Genomic DNA, 18,295 nt, shown 5'->3' on the forward strand with positions numbered 1-18,295 from the left:
TTTGGTGGAGACCGGAAACTGACCCATTCCTATAAGGATGAAGTAGAAGACTTCACTCAGAAAAAAACATTTTTAATGTTGTCTTGAAAGAAAACGTTTCTTTGTAGTAAGGCCCCTAAAAACTGAATTTTCCTTCAAAAATTTCAGTATGAGGGCGCCTGGGTGGCTCAGTGGGTTAAGCCGCTGCCTCCGGCTCAGGTCATGATCCCAGGGTCCTGGGATCGAGCCCCACATGGGGTTCTCTGCTCAACAGGGAGCCTGCTTCCTCCTCTTTCTCTCTGCCTACCTCTCTGCCTACTTGTGATCTCTCTCTGTCAAATACATAAATAAAACCTTTAAAAAAAAATTTCAGTATGAAATATTCTGAGCAGTCAAAAAACATACAGGTCATTTAAAAATTATTACTTTTTTTTTTTTTTTTCAGTAAGGCAGAAAGCAAGAGGATTTAAGCATAAAAGCAACTGCTAGAGACTGGTTGTTCCCAGTTCCCTCTCAGGCACACCCTGGGAAGTGGACTGCCTGGATATTCCCAGAGAATTTAGGCCTGCAGGAGACAGTTACCGCTTGAGAGAGGTGGTACCTCCAAACACAGGATATGACCTAACGTTTGGGTCTCACTGCAAGGATGCCACTGGTTCCCCTGGCTTGTCAAAGTACATCCTGTCATCCCTACCTAGATGTTCCTGGAGGTTGAGGGTGTAGTTCAAAAGGGCAGACCCCATCACAAAGTATCCCTAATCAGAATGAAATCAAAATGTCCAGGAACCAGGGACCAGGGACCAGAATATCTCCCTCTGAATGGGATCAGCCAGGTTTCAACAAGCTCTCTTGTTTGGAACTACCAACAAGAGACATCATTTTATCTGAACTGATAACCAGGGCTGCTTCACCTTACAAAATATTGAGAGTACTTATACCAAGGAGCTCTTGCTACCTTCTTGCCCAGCTCTACCTTCTCACTGTTCTAGGCTCAAAGCCAGAAATTTCTTCAGCAGATGCAAGAACAAGCTTTTTTCTTTTTTAAAGATTTTATTTATTTATTTGACAGACACATCACAAATAGGCAGAGAAGTAGGCAGAGAGAGAGGAGGAAGCAGGCTCCCTGCTGAGCAGAGAACCCCATGTGGGGCTCGATCCCAGGACCCTGGGATCATGACCTGAGCCGAAGGCAGAGGCTTTAACCCACTGAGCCACCCAGGCGCCCCGCAATAAGCTTTAAACCCCTTATAAATACTGTGTGTGTGTGTGTGTGTGTGTGTACATATGCATTAGGGCAGGGAGAATTAGGGATCACAGGTCTAATCAGATTTTCAGAAGGTTGGGGCACCTGGGTGGCTCAGTGGGTTAAGCCGCTGCCTTCGGCTCAGGTCATGATCTCGGGGTCCTAGGATCAAGTCCCGCATCGGGTTCTCTGCTCTGCAGGGAGCCTGCTTCCCTCCCTCTCTCTCTCTCTCTCTCTCTCTCTGCCTGCCTCTCTGCCTCCTTGTGATCTCTGCCTGTCAAATAAATAAATAAATAATTCTTTAAAAAAAAAAAGATTTTCAGAAGGTTATTTTACCCGAAAGATTCAGAAGCATTGTTCAAAGATCTCTCAAACATATTCCCAACCTAAAAGAATTTTTACCTTGGCCTGAGGAGCTAACCAGGAGTGGGTAAAGACCAGAAGTGGAGAATGCAACCCCCAAACTGCTCCTTGATAACATTTACCGTAGGGCCCAAAGTACAGAGGGAATCAGGAAATCAGACCTTAAACCTAAAGACAGAAGTCATAAAAGAGGTCCCTCTCTTGCCTGAAGGTATAAGAGGAAATGGGGAAATCAAGAAAGTACCAAAAACCGACGGTTCTGCCTTCACTTTTACTGCTCCTGGAGCTTGTTCCCCAACTGGGACACAGGACGATGGAGGTACAGATTAGTAGGAGATGATTCTCAGCAGGTGGACAGAACCATTCTTTACAGTGTGGGACTGACCCAAACACAGGAGGATAGTTAATATGCCCTGCCCTCAGGCACAAAGTACCAGCAGCACCACTCAGCCAGCATGATAATCAAAACACCCTCTCTTCTTTCCAAAAACTTTCTCCTGGGATCATACCTCCCCCACACAGCAACCACTTTTATTTATTGGAACACAGGTTGGTGTAATGGATAATGTGTATGGCACAAACATTTATTGGTAGAACCTTTATAAGTTACAAGGTATTTTCACTATGTTTTCTACTTTAAACATCATCAAAACCCCGTAAGATAGGTATCATCATTACCCATTTCATAAAGAATGAAATTTGCTAAGAAACATTTTTTAAAGATCTTATTTATTGGGGCACCTGGGTGGCTCAGTGGGTTAAAGCCTCTGCCTTCGGCTCAGGTCATGATCCCAGGGTCCTGGGATTGAGCCCCACATCTGCTCAGCCTCAGCCTCTGCTCAGCAGGGAGCCTGTTTCCCTTCCTCTCTCTCTGCCTGCCTCTCTGCCTACTTGTGATCTCTGTCTGTCAAATAAATAAATAAAATCTTTAAAAAAAAATCTTATTTATTTAGAGATAGAGTGTGTGTGCAGGAGCCTGGGGAGGGGCAGAGGGAGAGGCAGAAGTAGAGGGATCGAGAACCTCAAGCCGACTGCACTGAGTGCAGAGTCTGCCATGGGGCCTGATCCCAAGACCCTGAGATCATGACATAAACCAAAATCGAGAGGGATGTTTAATCAACTGTGCCACCCAGGCACCCTTGTAGGCAGTTAGTTCTTAAAACAAGATAGCCATCACCTAAAGTAGGGAGCCACACTCATCCCCAGCTCTTCCTTAAAGAGGCACTGGTTAACTGGAGGAGGGAAGACATTCTCTAGTCTAGACCTGAGTAGATGAGCAGGTAGGGAAGGAAGAGAATACATACCAGCTCTGTTCATGGTTTTAGGAACCCAGGGGCAAGATGCCCAGCCCCAACTCCAGACCCCCTGGTGGTAACTCTGAGTAAGGGTGGGAAGGTGGTAAAAGAGATGGGGAGTGGATAGGAGGAAGAGATGAGGACAAGAACTGAACCATCACATCGTAAACACTCTAAACCCTTCCTCTCCTGGCAAAATTCATCATGTAAATAATTCTGCTAGCCCCTTGTGGTTCTGAATATTATTTACAACACTATTCAAGGACCTCAAAGTGCTTAATAAACTGAGAAGAATATGAAAATTCGTAAAGCTGGTCAGGGGGCGGGGGGTGCTCCTTCCAAAACACCCTACCTACCCAGGTCCTCTCCTGCCCAACACACAACTTCTCAGCCTGTGGATTTGCTGGGAGGGGATGGAAGACAGAAAATGTGAGAGAATCTGGAAAGAGGGCATTTCTGAAAGGTGAAAAGAGAAGTAGAGAGCAAGGTAGGAGGCAAAAACAACCAGAGTATCTCAAGGGCAGAGAGACAAGCTTGACAGTTGGATGTCTTCCTTGGGTGATTCATGTGGATGGAAAACAACACACAAAGATGTGCCTTTGCTGAGGGAGGCAAAAGAGAGCCTGAAACTGAGAACTTGGGAATTCTAGCTGCTCAGGTCATCTCTATCCTGGAATACACTTTTCTTCATGGACAACGATCTTAAAACCCACAAGTTCCCAACTGGTACTGTTCAAAGAGGGAGCCCTGAAGTACCCAGCAAAGAGCAGGAGGTGGGGCTGCCATATGGAGACGGCACCCCCCTCTTATCTTCAAAGTAAAAGGTCCTTCCTCTTCTCTGAAGTGCATTTCCGAACTGGAACCCCCGGCCTTTCCCTGCTTCAGCTCAGCTCGGATTCGGGAGAAACGTTTCCCCCAGAATGGAGGTGACCAGCCTGGTGGACCAGTTAACTCACTGACGTCAGGCAGCCAGCGCTGCTGTCCCCTGGGTTCACGGCAGCCGATTCTGGAGCGGAACTCCGGTCTTGACCACAGAACCAAGGCCCTGGCTCCAACCAGCCTTCCCAGGCAACCTCAGGGGGGCAGGGGAGGATCTGTGGTCTCATTTCCTCTCCACCTTGGCTTCTTTTTTCACTTCATTGAAGATTAGCTATTTCCACCACGACCAGTTCCTGTTCTCAGCAGCTGCAGCGGTTGTTTCCCCCCCAGACAGAGCTCTGAAACACTGCTGTGGCTGCCACCTGGACCGTCCCAGCTGCGGACTTGTCCCAGGCCCAGCAAGTCCTGAGCTCAAGAGTTTCTTCGTCCCAGATAAAATAGCAGGGAGAAGAAATTAAAGGACATGAAGCCAATTCCAAGAACTCCACAGTAGATATACCAGCGTCCGTTTTTTAAATTATTTTAATCTTATATAATATGCTCTTTCCTATGTGAAAAAATTTTATAATAAAAATGTGGAAATGTATACATTTATTACCTAGGAATCTGTACATGTAATAAATCCCCAACAGAGAGCAAGGATTGCCAACAGAAGATGGCCAAAACATTTATGAAGAAATGTTGAAAGAAATGCAAAGCAAAACAAGACACCATTTCTTATTAATGAAATTGGCAAAAGTTTTTTAAAACGTTAATCCATTCAATAATGTTTAGCTTACAGAGAAAGGGGGAGATGCATACTATCAGTGAAAAAGCCAAGTAGTACAACTTTTTTAGAAGCATATTTCTCAGAGGACTTTAAAAAGCATATCCCCTTTGGCCCAATAATTATACTTCTAGCAATTTATCCTAAATAAATAAGCAGAGATGCACACAAATATTTATGCACGGGATATTCTTCACAGTGTTATTTTCAGTAGCAAAAAAAAAAGAGAGAAATAAAAGACAGAGCACTAATAAAGTATTATATGATGGAATATTATCCAGCTGTGAAATCATGAAAACAAAGAATGTTTAACCAAAGAGAAAATGCTTAAGAAAGTAAAATAAAAATCAGTTTATAAAACAATGTGCCCAGTATGATGCTAACTGTTCATATATATATATATATATATATATATCTCAAAATGTTAATAGTAGACAATGAGGTTAGAGGGGACATTCTCTTTTTTATACTTTTCTATATACATTATACTTGTTACATGTTTAACCTCAATTTGCTTAATAAACATGCATTACTGTCATAATCAGGAGAAAAGAAGCTATTCTCAATGCTCTTCCCTTCCTGTGAGGATACTCACACACATGACTCCCTTTTTAAAGGCCATTTGGAGGGACACCTGGGTGGCTCAGTTGGTTAGGCATCTGCCTTCAGCTCGGGTCATGGTCTCGGGGTCCTGGGATCGAGTCCCACATCGGGCTCCCTGCTCAGCGGGGAGTCTGCTTCTCCCTCTCCCTCTCCCCCTGCTTTTGTGCTCACTCACTCTCTCTGACAAATGGATAAATAAAATCTTAAAAAAATAAATAAATCTCTAAAAAAATTAAATTAAATTAAATTAAAAGCATTTGGAAATATGTATTGAGGACCATAAAACCTTTATATTCGACAACCTAGCACGTTCAATTTGGGGTTTCTATCCTAAGGAAAACTCTAAATATTGAAAAGGTTTTGTGCACCAAGATGTTCATCACAGCATTGTTTATAATGACAAAGAGAAGCAAACAACATACATGTCCAACAATAGAACAGTTAAGTACACAATGGTACATTCACTGGAGGGGCCACTGTGTAAGCATTTAAAAGTGTTTACAATGACTGGTTTGGGAAAACTAGTGAAATAACAAAGCCAGAGGGGAAAAAAAACAAACCCAAACTGGATTATAAAATGTATACCAATATTACAACATTGTACAAAACCTTATGCAGAGAAAAAAAATATGAAAGGTTTTAAAACACACTGGCTCCATTTGGTAAAGGAACTACAAAATAAGGATTTTTTCTTCGATATAAACCTTTAATCTTTTCTTTCTAAATTGCCCATGCTTTTCTTAGGGAATGAACATTACTTTAAGAGAAAAAAGAAAAAAAGGTGAAACTCCCTCTGAGCAATGAAAACATTCCCAAGTGACAAAAAGCCCACTTCATCAGTCCTATGCACCCCCCACCTCCTCCCCCAGGCTAAGGCAGGGTCATATGGTAAAGTCAAGGAAATAAGGTTCCTCTCTGGTAGCCTCAGGTCTTCTCGGTGGGGTCTCCGAGCAAGGGGGTTCCTCTGACCAGCTGCTATCAAGGGTCTTCTCCCTCCCCCATGTCCTATTCCAGCCTGAACTAATTCACTACAATCCCCAGGGCTGGGAAAAAATTTCCATCGTGGCCATTTGGAACTTGATATTTAGCTCAAGGTTTTCCCAGCCCATTTCTGTGTAATAGGAGGCCCTCAAAGTCTCTTAGACAGCTAGCACCCAGACCAGCTTAGCTCCCACATCAACACTACACTTACAGCAAAACCCAAAGCCATCAGTCATCACCCAGGGAAATGTGAGCGGAGGACCCATGGCAGGGACAGGCTCTGTCATACAACCCCACCCTGGGAGCCCCCTCCTGAGGGATAACCAGGGCTTTTTCTAGCATCAGAACCTTTAGACTCCATTTCAAGTCTATAATAAGTCAGCAAAGAGAAAAATGAGGGTGCAAACACACCAAGGGCAGACAGCTATCCTTTCAAAGCCCTTAAAGCCCTCTGCTTCCCGTCTCTATCTTGGCAAAGGCCTGTACTGTCCAGATATTAGCTCTGATAAATGGAGGGTGGGTAGTAATCTAGTTGGACCCAAAACCCAGACTGGGGCTCTATCAGACCAGAGATGGGTGCTCATTCTGATACTGATAAAGAAGCTCCAATAATTGCACCATCCCTTAAACTTCTCAGTACTCAACAGAATAGGAGCTGCTGCTCAGACAAGGAATAAGGAAGGATCCCAGAGAGACAGCAGAACACAGCTTCACAACCTTTTTTCATATCAGGACACACCAGAAAATAATACTATTTATACAGCACACAGGAAAAATGGTGGAAGTGATCCCAGTCAGAGGTGACCAATCAGGGACCTTGGCTGCCCCCCGGGATGAGGGGATAGTATCCCAGCAGAACAGGACCGGGAAGCCTTGGATTAGGGCACTGGGCCTATCAGGACTCTTGGGATCAATGTCCTGAACAAATCACCTCATGGCCTCAGACCTTGAGCTCTCCAACCTCGGCTGTCAGGCTGTGTGTCAGACCATGTGTCTCTACCAGAACTCGGGGAGCCTGTGGTCTTGACTCACTATGATACAACTTCCCCAGCCAGTGTGGTTTTCGGGGTTGAAGGGGATGTTCCACAGTTACACTGGAACTGGGGGAAGCCCTCCATCGGAGAGCAGGAGGCATATCCTGAGACTAGCTATACAAGATAGGTAATTGGTTTCATCATATTGCTAAACTTAAAATCCTTTTTGGGAATACAAAGGATCTCAGATCTGAGTCACTGCTGAGAGCTACAGATTTAAAAGCTACCATTTACTGAGCGTAAAGTAGTTGCCAGACTCTGCTATCTAAGTACTTGACTTCCAGTTTCATTACATCCACACAGCCACTTCATGTGGCAAATACTATTATTATCTTCACTTATAAGAAGAAGCTGCGACTCAAAGAGATGAAGCAACTTGCTTAAGGCCAAGCACTTTTTAAACTAGAGACTGTGGAGAGGCCAGTATTTGACCCCACTTTGACTTGAAAGTCCATATGCTTAACCAGGACACCAGTATGTCACCTCAACAAACTTCCAAACAGCTTTTTCAAAAACCAAATCAATCATAATGATGCTGACAATCTGGGAAAGAAAAGAGTAAGAAAGGAGCAGCTTGTCTGACTCAATGCTATCAAGAAAAAAAGTTAATCTATATGGAGCATCTACAGGGTACCAAAGGCTTTATATACATGGCTCATCTAATTCTCATAAGCCTACTAGGACAGAAATTATTTCCCTATCTTCTAGGTAAGGAAATCTAGGTATGGATGAGGCTTAGAGAGGCTAAGACAGCTACTAAGACAGCCCTTGCCTTTTTCTACTACACATACTCTACTTCTCCCGACTGTTCAGGAAATACACCTGAGCTTGCTTCAGGCTCAAACATCCAACAGCCAGTACTGTTCCCCAATAGCAGGACAGTAGAAAGGAGGACAGTAAAAAGGGCATGTTTCAGAAGCAGAGGAAGGAGCCCGCAGAGAAGAATCAAATCCCCAAGAAAGCATGATTTCCCTGTGTTGGAAAAGTGAGGAAAAATCCCCTCCTCCCCTAAAACAGTTAACTAGCCCTGGCCTGCCCTGTTCCAACCCGGAATCGGCAGCAGCTCAGACACACAGAAACAAGACCAAAACAAAGGCCAAGAGGAAACAAATCAAAACTTTATACAGAAAGTATAACTTGCAAGTGGGTGGTCCCGGCTGTCTCTTGACCTGTGCTCTCTGGGTGCTCTGGTTAGTAATCAGGACACCATGTGCATTTTGTGGATATTAAGCCATCGGTTTGCCAACTAACTAAACACTTGTCAACCAAGCTCCAATGAGGACACAACCAACTCTGGTTCTGAGCTCTCACGACCAAAAGCCTGGCAGCCCCTACCTAAGGCAGTCCCCCACCCAGTCCACCTCAAACCATCCCTTTCTCTCCAATCTCTGTAACTACCTCGTGACAACATACTGTGGCGGTGGGGTGGGGGGGTCCACACCCCCACTGGAGTGCAGATTCCCTCCCACTCTTTTCCCCAACAGTTGAGCTCTTGTTCTCAAGGACATCAAATCCCATTCTCTCCTCAGCCTCTGAGTTAGCCACCGCACGTTAGTAATCACTGACTCACCCATCCCCTTGAGGAGGCCAGGGGAAATGCAGAGGGCCACAGGATGTGTGGCCCAGATCCCTTTGGCCTTCTGCAGAGCTGGTGGGCAGAGAAGTTCCAGTAACATCGCTTCCCCTTGGCTAGGCTCTGAGCTGGCTGTGGTGCCAGTGGGCTAATGTCAGACTCTCCACCATTGGAGAGGCCAGGATCTCTAGACAGTCCCACTGTTGCCAACAGATCTAATCTCCCTATTCCGAGGCAGATGAAATCCAATAAGCCTGCTAAGTCCACAACTATTCCCTCCGCATGGGCAAAGGCAAAGTGGGCCCTTCAGGCCATACCAACAATAACAGCAGCATTAACACAGTCCTTTTAGAGAGTTCTTTGAGGAATGAGGAACTATTTCCCCAAGTTTCTCAAAGGTTTACCTCTGCCAGCAAATGTTCCATCACCTTGTTCACTTTCTTTTCCCAAAACTTCATTTTTACCTCCAACATATTTCCCGGCTCCATCACAGTGATGCCAGCTCAGATCCTCCCTATCCACAGGGCCACTGATACCAGTGCCCAACTCCCACACCAAAGGAGAATCCCAAAGTTAGCTTAAAATTAATCTCCACAGATCTTCTGGGAACCTACAGAAAGTAAAAAGAAGCACAGGCAAAGAACACAAACCAGCCACTAGGGCTTAACATAAAGAGGGAGGAGGCAGGATGGTTTGTGTATTGTTTCAATTGGAAAAATACACTAGTGAGATGGCTTATCCACATGTTCTGCCTTTTAGACAAATCCACTATAACTTTGCAGGATGCCTGCAGGCCATTCTGAAAATAAGTAGAATGGCATCACTCTTTATTCCACACCCTTCAAGAGCTCCCAGCCCCCTCTCCATTCCTCCACCTCTCCCCCAAACATCTGGTTTGGGCTGGAAGTGGGTCCCACTCCCTGGGAAGCCTCCATGTTAACTTGAGAGGCGGTCTCCCCAGCCGGAGAACCCTGACTTAGGCTGAGGAGTGGGCCGGCCCCAAGTTTCTGAATCCCCAGGCACCAGCAAGAGGTTTAGAAATTCTAGGGCCCCGGGAAGGCTGGCGGGGAAGTAGGGAGAAGTGCGAGGGCTGCAGAAGGGGGAGAAAGGAGGAAGAAGTGTGGATCCTGGGGAGGTCCCAGGCTGAGGACCCCTCCTCCTAAGTGTCCAGCGGCTGAGGCCGTGGTCGGCCAGTCCCCGACGGGGCTGTCGGGCGGCCAGCGGCTGCTCAGAGGTTGCCAAGAAGGCACTGAGTCTATCGGAAGCCTCCCTAAAGTAGGGGGGCCGGATAGGGGCACCCGAGCATAGTCTTACCCCGGGCACTGGGAACTCAGGGATGGTGGGAGGGGGGAAGGGACTGGGCTCAGCTCTCACCAGCACCAAGGCGAACCTCTCTTCCAGTTCACAGGGCTCAGGCATCGGCATTTTGCCGGGCGGCGGCAGCAGCGAGACCGAAGGCGGCTCGCCCGGGCCCCCCTCGGCACTCTCCAGGTTGCCCATCGCGGCGGGGCCCCCTCGGGGGCCTCAGCCCCCCACCTCCACGCCCGGGGGCCTTGGGCTCAGCCGCTCCGACCCGGCTCCTCCCTCAGCGTCGGCTCCCCTGGTCCCCACTCCTCTGCCCCGTCGGGGGCGCTGGGAGCTCCTCCGGGTCCCGCAGGCGGTGGCGCGCGGCGAGGGCGGAGGCAGCGCAGCGGACAGCGGCACCGAAGCGACAGACCCGGCGGCCACCGCTCTCGCTCACGCCAGCCGTCTCACAGCTCTCGGCTCTACGCTCCCGCGCTGCCCCTCCCCGCCCCCTCGCGCTCTTTCCCTTCCCTCCCCCCCACCCCTTCGCTTCCTCCCACCCACTCCCGGCAGAGACTCTGGCTTCCCCCCCAGCGCCGACTGCAGCCCGCGCGCCGCGCGCCCCATTCATGCAGGGCCCGCCTCCCGCCTACAGGCCTCCCGAGAACTCCGCCCCGCCCCCCGCTCCTGATTGACGACCGTACCTGCCAATCACAGTGCCTCCCGCCCCCGGCGGCCTCGCGCCTGGCGCCTAGCGCGCCCTGGCGGCTCCAGTGCGAATGGAATCACCGTGGACGCTGAAGGTGTGAGGAGCTGGCTTGGACATCCGGGAAATGGACCAGACCCTTTCCACAAGGAGCTCGTAAAACATATAAATATGTAAAATGTAGGGCACGGTGAGTAAAGCTAGCTACAAGAGTAGTAGAAACAACTAGGATGCTCAGGAGAGGAAGGGAGACCACATCTGTTAAGAGTTAGACTCATTTGAATTGGGCACTGAGAGGTGAGGAAGACCTTAAGTGACAGAGACAGGTGAAACGGCATTTAGGAGAGAATCTAACCAAAGTTCAGAGTTTGATCAGGCTGGTTGTGAAAATGGAGGTGCCGAAGAAGAATGCTATTCTGGGCTAGGTCTGCTGATGGGATGAGCATCTGTTGTTTCTACTAGCTTAGCTTCCATCCCTTTTCTTCAAGTAATAGCACCCCATTTCCTCTTAGGGAACCACCAGTCCTCTGTTCTTAGTCCAAATGGAACTGAACTTCACCCCCTTTCCATGGGGCCCTATGTCCTAGGCCCTGCCAGTCACAGTATTTTCTTTCCCTACACTCAGAGAATGTTTTAGGGATCAGCACTTGACCCAAATCCAGAAAAGAGACACTCTGTTTCCATTAGGGCTGCTGGATTTTTGGAATGTAAATCTGGAGCTGCTGGTAGCCATCATGACATCACACATCACATCTCAAGCCTGCTGGGGGAAGCAAAGCTTAGAGACAGGGACAGAGTTCTACCAACAAGGTGAAAACCTGAATCTAACCACACCCGAAGTTATCACCTTTACTTTTGCCTTACTTATTCAACAAATTTTTGCTGAAAATCTTATTATATGTCAGATATTGTTTTCGGCTTTGAAGATACATTTGTAAACAAAAAAGGCATATACCTTGCCCTTTTGGAATTCACACTTAAAATCAAACAAGTAAAATGTACAAACATTAATGATCAGTGTTAATAAAAATAAAACTAAAAAGGGACAGAGGTGGAAGAGAAGTTAAAATTTTCAATAAGATGGTTAGAGAAGGCCTCGGTAATAAGATCACATTTGGATTTAGATAAAGATCTGAAGAAAGTAAGGGAGTAAGCCAGGTGGATATCTGAGGGAAGAATGATCCAGACAGAGAGGATGGCAAGTCCATACTATGTGTCATGTGTTAGAGGAACAGCAAGGAGGCCAGTGTGAGACAAATCAGGTGAAAAGATGGTGGTGGTTTGAACCAGGGTAGCTGTACAGGTGGAGAGCAATGCTCAGATTATTTTTTTTTTTAATTTTTTTTCTTGCCATGTTTTGTCTATAGATACAAACATAGTTATCTCTAAACTTATTTATTTACTTACTTACTTCCTTATTTACATAAGCTCCATGCCCACTTTGGGGTGTGAACTCACAACGCTGAGATGAAGAGTCACATGCTCTACTCGCTGAACCAAGCAGGAGCTCCAGAAATGGTCAAAGTGGAACCAATAGAATTGTTTGGCACTTTGGAATTATCTTTTATTCACCCTCCACATTCAAAGGTTTTATTTGACCTGAGCAACTAGGAAGGTGGAGTTTTCACTAACCAAAATGGAGAGAGGAGTAGGTTTGTTGAGGGAAAGCCAGAAAGGGAAGATTAGAAACAGGGTGTTGGCTGTGATGAGTTTGATTTGATGGACGTCCAAGTAGAGGTAGTCACGTGGCAATTGGATATAAATGAATCTGGCGATCCAGGGTGGTAGTATCAGTTTGGAAATCATCATCATTTAAAGCTGTTAAATTCTATTTAAAGCTCGTAAATTCTCCTTTGCAAGTCAGCCTGCATTGTTTCTATTGCTTACAACCCAAAAGTGGAGGAGTTTTCCTGTCTCGTCAGACCACTGAAACTCTCCTATGAAGTTCAGCTCCTTCCAAACAGTTGGACAAATTAGTCAAGTCGTATCTTATCCCATCTTTTCCTCTCCCTCCACTCCGAACACATGCTTTCCCAACTGCTATAATAGACTTTCTTAAAGCAGAAGAGTTATAATATACTGAAGACTTGTACTAAACAAAAAAATGAGAATTCAATAGAGGAAATAACTTATCAATCACTTTAGCAGTTGCTCGAAGAACATCCAGCAGAAAGAAGAGACTCAATAGGATAGTAAATAGCAGAGTATTTACCTTTGTGTAGTCTTTTGGCCCCCAGTCTTTTATTTTTGGTTTTGCTTGACCATCAAATTTATATACTTTAGGGACTTCTGGAGTCTGCTAGAGACTGTTTTCACTGTTAACTCTTGGTCACACAACTTCAAAGTTTCTAACTTTATAAAAGATAAAGCCAAATCAGGGAAATACAAATCAAAACCACAATGAGATACCACCTCATACCAGTCAGAATGGCTAAAATTAACAAGTCAGGAAACAACAGATGTTAGAGAGGATGCAGAGAAAGGGGAACCCTCCTACACTGTTGGTGGGAATGCAGGCTGGTGCAGCCACTCTGGAAAACAATACGGAGGTTCCTCAAAAAGTTGAAAATAGAGCTATCCTACAACCCAGCAATTGCACTACTTGGTACTTAACCTAAAGATACAAATGTAGTGATTCAAAGGGGCATGTGCACCCAAATGTTTATAGCAGCAATGTCCACAATAGCCAAACTATGGAAAGAACCTAGATGTCCATCAACAGATTAGTAGATAAAAAGATGTGGTATATATGTCTACAAAGGACTATTACTCAGCCATCAAAAAATGAAATCTTGCCATTTGCAAGGACATGGATGGAACTAGAGGATATTACGCTAAGTGAAATAAGTCAATCAGGGAAAGACAATTATCATATGATCTCTTTTATATGAGAAATTTGAGAGGCAGGGCAGGGGGTCATGGGGGGTAGGGAGGGAAAAAATGAAACAAGATGGGGTTGGGAGGGAGACAAACCATAAGAGACTCTTAATCTCAGGAAACAAACTGAGGGTTGCTGGGGGTGGGGGATAGGGTGGTTGGGTTATGGACATTGGGGAGGGTATGTGCTATGGTGAGTGCTGTGAAATGTGTAAACCTGATGATTCACAGACCTGTACTCCCTGAGCAAACAATATATTATATGTTAATAAAACAAACAAACAAACAAACAAAAAAGCAGAAACCTGAAAATTGTATCCATTACAACGGTTATCAAACTTTAATGTGCAATAAGAACACCCCATGATCTTGTTAAAAAATAAAAAAGATAAAGCCAAAACTTAATCTGATATTCAAGGGTCTATATCGTCTTTACCTCATTGCCCCTTCAAATCTATTTTTCTTATCTTACCTGGTTCTAATATTTTATGAAACTTTTGCTTCAGCTGGAAATATCCAGCCCCAAAATCAGTTGTTCATTCTTCTGTCTTCCGCTTAGCTCTCTGTGCTATGCATAATAATGGCTCCCCCAAATGCCCATGCCCTAATCTCCAGAACCTGTGAATGTTATTTTACATGGCAAAAGGGACTTTACAGATGTGATTAAATTAAGGATCTTGAGATGGGAAGATTATTGTGGGTTATCTGAGTTTGCTCAATGTAATCCCCAGGCCCCTTCTAAGAGAGAGGCAAAGGGTCCGAATGAGAGGAGCCGCGGCAACAGAAGCAGAAGTTGGAGGGATGCAGGGCCGTAGGCCAGGGAATGCAGCAGCCTTTAGAAACTGGGAAAGGCAAAGAAATAGATTCTTCCCTAGAGCCTCTGGAAGGAACACAGCCCTGTTAATACTTCAATTTTACCTCTAGAAGACCTATTCTCAGACATCTAACCTCTAGAACTGTAACATAGTAAATCTGTGTTGTTTTAGGCCACTAAGTTTGTGGCAATTTGTTAAAGTAGTAATAGAGAATGAATATAACCCAGCTGGGTCCCTGCTTTGGATTTCTTGCTTTCTTCTACTCAGCCTCTTCAAATCTCACCCAGACTCAGCATAATCTTCGGTTTTTAACAAAAATGCAACCAATATCTACTGGATGTCTGTCTTGTGCAAAGCGTCTGGCTAGATACTAGTAAGTAGAGAAAGAAAGCAGGATGCAAAGATGAACAAGAGACACCCTGACTTCAAAAGAGCTGACAGGCAGGGGAGACAAAGTAGAGAGGAGAAGGAATATGGACTGAGTTTGAAGGCATCAGATGGAATCAGTGGTGGATACTAGCTTTTAAGTCCTATCCTGGAGTTCTCCCAGATTTAAATGATCATGATTCTTATTTTCTTAACTTTTCATTTACAACTTTTACTTTTTATTTAGATCAACATTTACTGAGAGTCTACTACATGCAACACACTGTGTTGGGTGCTATGGAGGATACTGGATACATAACTCTTTGTTCCTCTCCGGCTCTCTGTTGTTTAATTTTGTGTCCGTGTCTTGTCTGGACTGTGGGATTTTTTTGTTTGCTTATTTGAAACATATGTATCCAGTAGCTCCTTTGTTTCATAAGTATGACAGGAGATTCAATGATGACTAGGTTTCTTTCTTTCAGGTGCTCACAATCTCCTAGGAAAGAGTCTCAACATATTTACAAAACAATGCCATAAATGTTGAAAGAGAGGGGTGTGCCAAATGTTCCCAAGAGAACTGAGGGTGGGTTTATAAAGGGGGAACTGCAGAGAGCAGAGGACACTTGAGCCAGGGCTGAAAAATAAATAGATGTGCCAGAGGGAAAGCTGAGACAGTCTGATGAGAAAGTGACGGAAGGAGTGATGGTCAGGACTGGAAGGGGCATTTCAGGAAGGAGGAAAAATTATAGGCCAAAATTTCATGAATTATCAAAGTGCATGGATGTCTGAGCAATGGTAAGGATTTCAGTGAGGCTGAAGCATAGGATGTGTATGTGTAGCAGGAGGACAGGAGACAAAGCTAGAGAGGCATGTCAAATCAAGTTCAAGAGGACACTTGTGCTCCAGTGAGGAGTTTGTCCTATGCGGTGGATAGTTCTGTATCCTAGATAGTTTTCCACTGTATGCCCTTTGGAAAGGTTCCTTTATAAGAACTGAGAATACAGAAAGGTTTATAGAGATGATATAGAAAAGAGAAGGGCCTGAACCAAATAAGGGCAGGGGAATGAAGAGAAATAGTTGTAGGTAAAGATTACATTTAAAAAAAAATTTTAATTAATGTATAATGTATTATTAGCTCCAGGGGTACAGGTCTGTGAATCGCCAGGTTTACACACTTCACAGCACTCACCATAGCACATACCCTCCCCAATGGGTAAAGATTACATTAATTAGCCTGCTTGGGTTGCCATAATAAAATACTGTAGACTTGCTGTCTTAAACAACAGAAACTTCTTTTCCCACAGTCCTGGAGGCTAGAAGTCCAAGATCAAGGTGCCATTGGTATTGGTTTCTGGTTAGACCTCTCTTCTGACTTGTAGATGGCTACCTGCTTGCTATGTGCTCATATGGTCTCAACCTCTGTTCAGACTTGGAGAAAGAGGGTTGTAGTCTCTTCTTAGTAGGATGCCAGTCTTATTGCATTAGGCCCCACCCTTATGACCTCCTAACCCTAATTGCCTCCTTAAAGGCCCTATCACCAAATACAGTCACCATGGGGGTTAGGCTTCAACATATGGATTTAGGAAGGACACAATTCAATCTATAACAGAGATACACCTGAGACAGAATCAGGAAGACTTAGTTATACCTATTATATAATAGTGACTAATATTTTTACAGTGCTTTATAATTTACAATATTTTTTCACATCCATTATCTGATTTTATCTTTACAACAATGTAGGAGGGGGATATTATTATTATCCTCATTACATAGATAAATAAAAGACTAAATGAAGTTAAATAGTATGTTCAAAGCCATATGCTAGTAAGTGGTGACCCTGGAGCTGAACGTGACCTCGACCTTGGAATCCCCTGCCATTCTGATTCTCTTGTGAGAGGTGAGGGAATAAAGAAGATTGAAAAGTTGAGGCCAGCTTGAGGATGTTGTATCCTTAATCTTTAGGGACAACCTCTAGAATTAGAGAATCTCTCTAAGGTCAAATGCTTTCATTTCCTTACTCAAAACACTTTCAAACTCCTGCTTCCACCTGCACCCTCCCCATTGAGGAATTTCCTACATTATCTCTAGCCTCCTCTTCTCAAGTCTTGAGAAACACACACTTCCTTTCTCCTTCTCTTTCCTGGGAAGGTGCGGAGGGGGTAAGGGGGATGTGAGCACATTTAAAAGTTTTTCTTAATAATTCACCCTTTTACACATAGAATGCTCTTTCCCTCCCTCTTTGCTGGCTAATTCCTCCCATCCATTAAAATAAAGCTTACAGGGTGGCTCAGTGGGTTAAATCCTCTGCCTTCGGCTCAGGTCATGATCCCAGGGTCCTGGGATCAAGCCCCGCATCGGGCTGTCTGCTCCGAGGAGAGCCTGCTTCCTCCTCTCTCTTTCTCTGCCTGCCTCTCTGCCTACTTGTGATCTCTGTCAAATAAATAAATAAAATCTTAAAAAAAAATACTAAAACTTACAGATCACTTCTTTCATGACTTCCCAAGTTTAAGTGAGAACATGTCCATGAGTACATAGTGTCCCAACGTATTTCTATCATCATCCCATGAAATCATCAAATTGTGTAAGCTCCTTCAGGGCAGGTAGATATTCCTACTATCTAACAATACCACCCACTTCATGTCTGTCACATGCTCATTGAACAGATGAATGGCTTCATATATTATCACATTCTTCCCACACAACGGCAGTCCCTTTATTCTTTACCATTCTTCCCAGATACAATCTGTCTGCTCGTATCATTCAGGGTTCAATGCAGGAGACAAAAATTCCTCCAAGTATTGTGAGGACACTAGGACACAGTGCTTACAAAATCAACTGGAAATTTTGGAGGAGCCCACTGCAAGCCGAAACTCTGCCAAGGAAGCTGCTCCCTCTGCCACAGTCAGGGAGCGTGGTATATCTGGAGGTCTCCGCCGATGACTGGGTCTAAGAACAAGTGGCTACAAGTGTGATCCAGAGATCTGGAAGCGATGATCAGGACGTTGCTGCTGCTACACTCTGATGCAACCACCTCCCAATATTTACAAAGCAGGAGACATCACTGAATCACTGCTGTACAAATATATCACATCTCCATGAACTTGTCTGCCGGGAGAAATAGCCAAAGTTGCAGTACAACGCCCTTTGTTTCACTTCTGCCTTCTAAATCTCACCTAAATACATCTGACTGCCTGTGAGGCCTTCTGAGAAATATAATCCTTAGCTTTTCAGCTTCTGCAGTGCAGGAAAGCATACCAGAAAGAGATGGGAATATATGATGAATGTGAAATAACCATATCCAGCATTCTACTACTGGTCTGAAATTCACCCAAAGTGTGCAACTGGGTCTTTCCTTCCTTCCCACCCACCTTGCCCAATGCCTACCCTAAAGGTTTGTTTAATCTTTGGTCTTGTTCTCTTTAATCTGCTCCTTCAGGCTATAGTTCACCCTTTTCTGTGATGTGGGTGAATTATTAGCTATGATTCCAAAACACAATCTGTAAAAGAATAAATTGACATATTGGGCTT

At 44.8% G+C, this 18,295-nt stretch overlaps 1 protein-coding gene across 6 annotated transcripts in view; it reads right to left on the minus strand.

The window, feature by feature from the left end:
• Nucleotides 1-10,459, minus strand: part of FMNL3 (formin like 3) — a 54,420-nt gene extending 43,961 nt beyond the window's left edge. For 2 of the 6 annotated variants that reach the window (XM_044228712.1, XM_044228708.1), the window contains exon 1: nucleotides 10,091-10,459. In XM_044228712.1, coding sequence (XP_044084647.1) covers nucleotides 10,091-10,216 — 126 coding nt within the window. In that variant the 5' untranslated portion in view covers nucleotides 10,217-10,459. The remainder of the gene's footprint in view (nucleotides 1-10,090) is intronic. The other 4 variants (XM_044228709.1, XM_044228707.1, XM_044228711.1 and 1 more) reach the window with 3 other exon arrangements.
• Nucleotides 10,460-18,295: the final 7,836 nt, after the last annotated feature.

This window comes from Neovison vison, chromosome 12 (genome assembly GCF_020171115.1).
Source record: "Neovison vison isolate M4711 chromosome 12, ASM_NN_V1, whole genome shotgun sequence".
NCBI lineage: Eukaryota > Metazoa > Chordata > Mammalia > Carnivora > Mustelidae > Neogale > Neogale vison.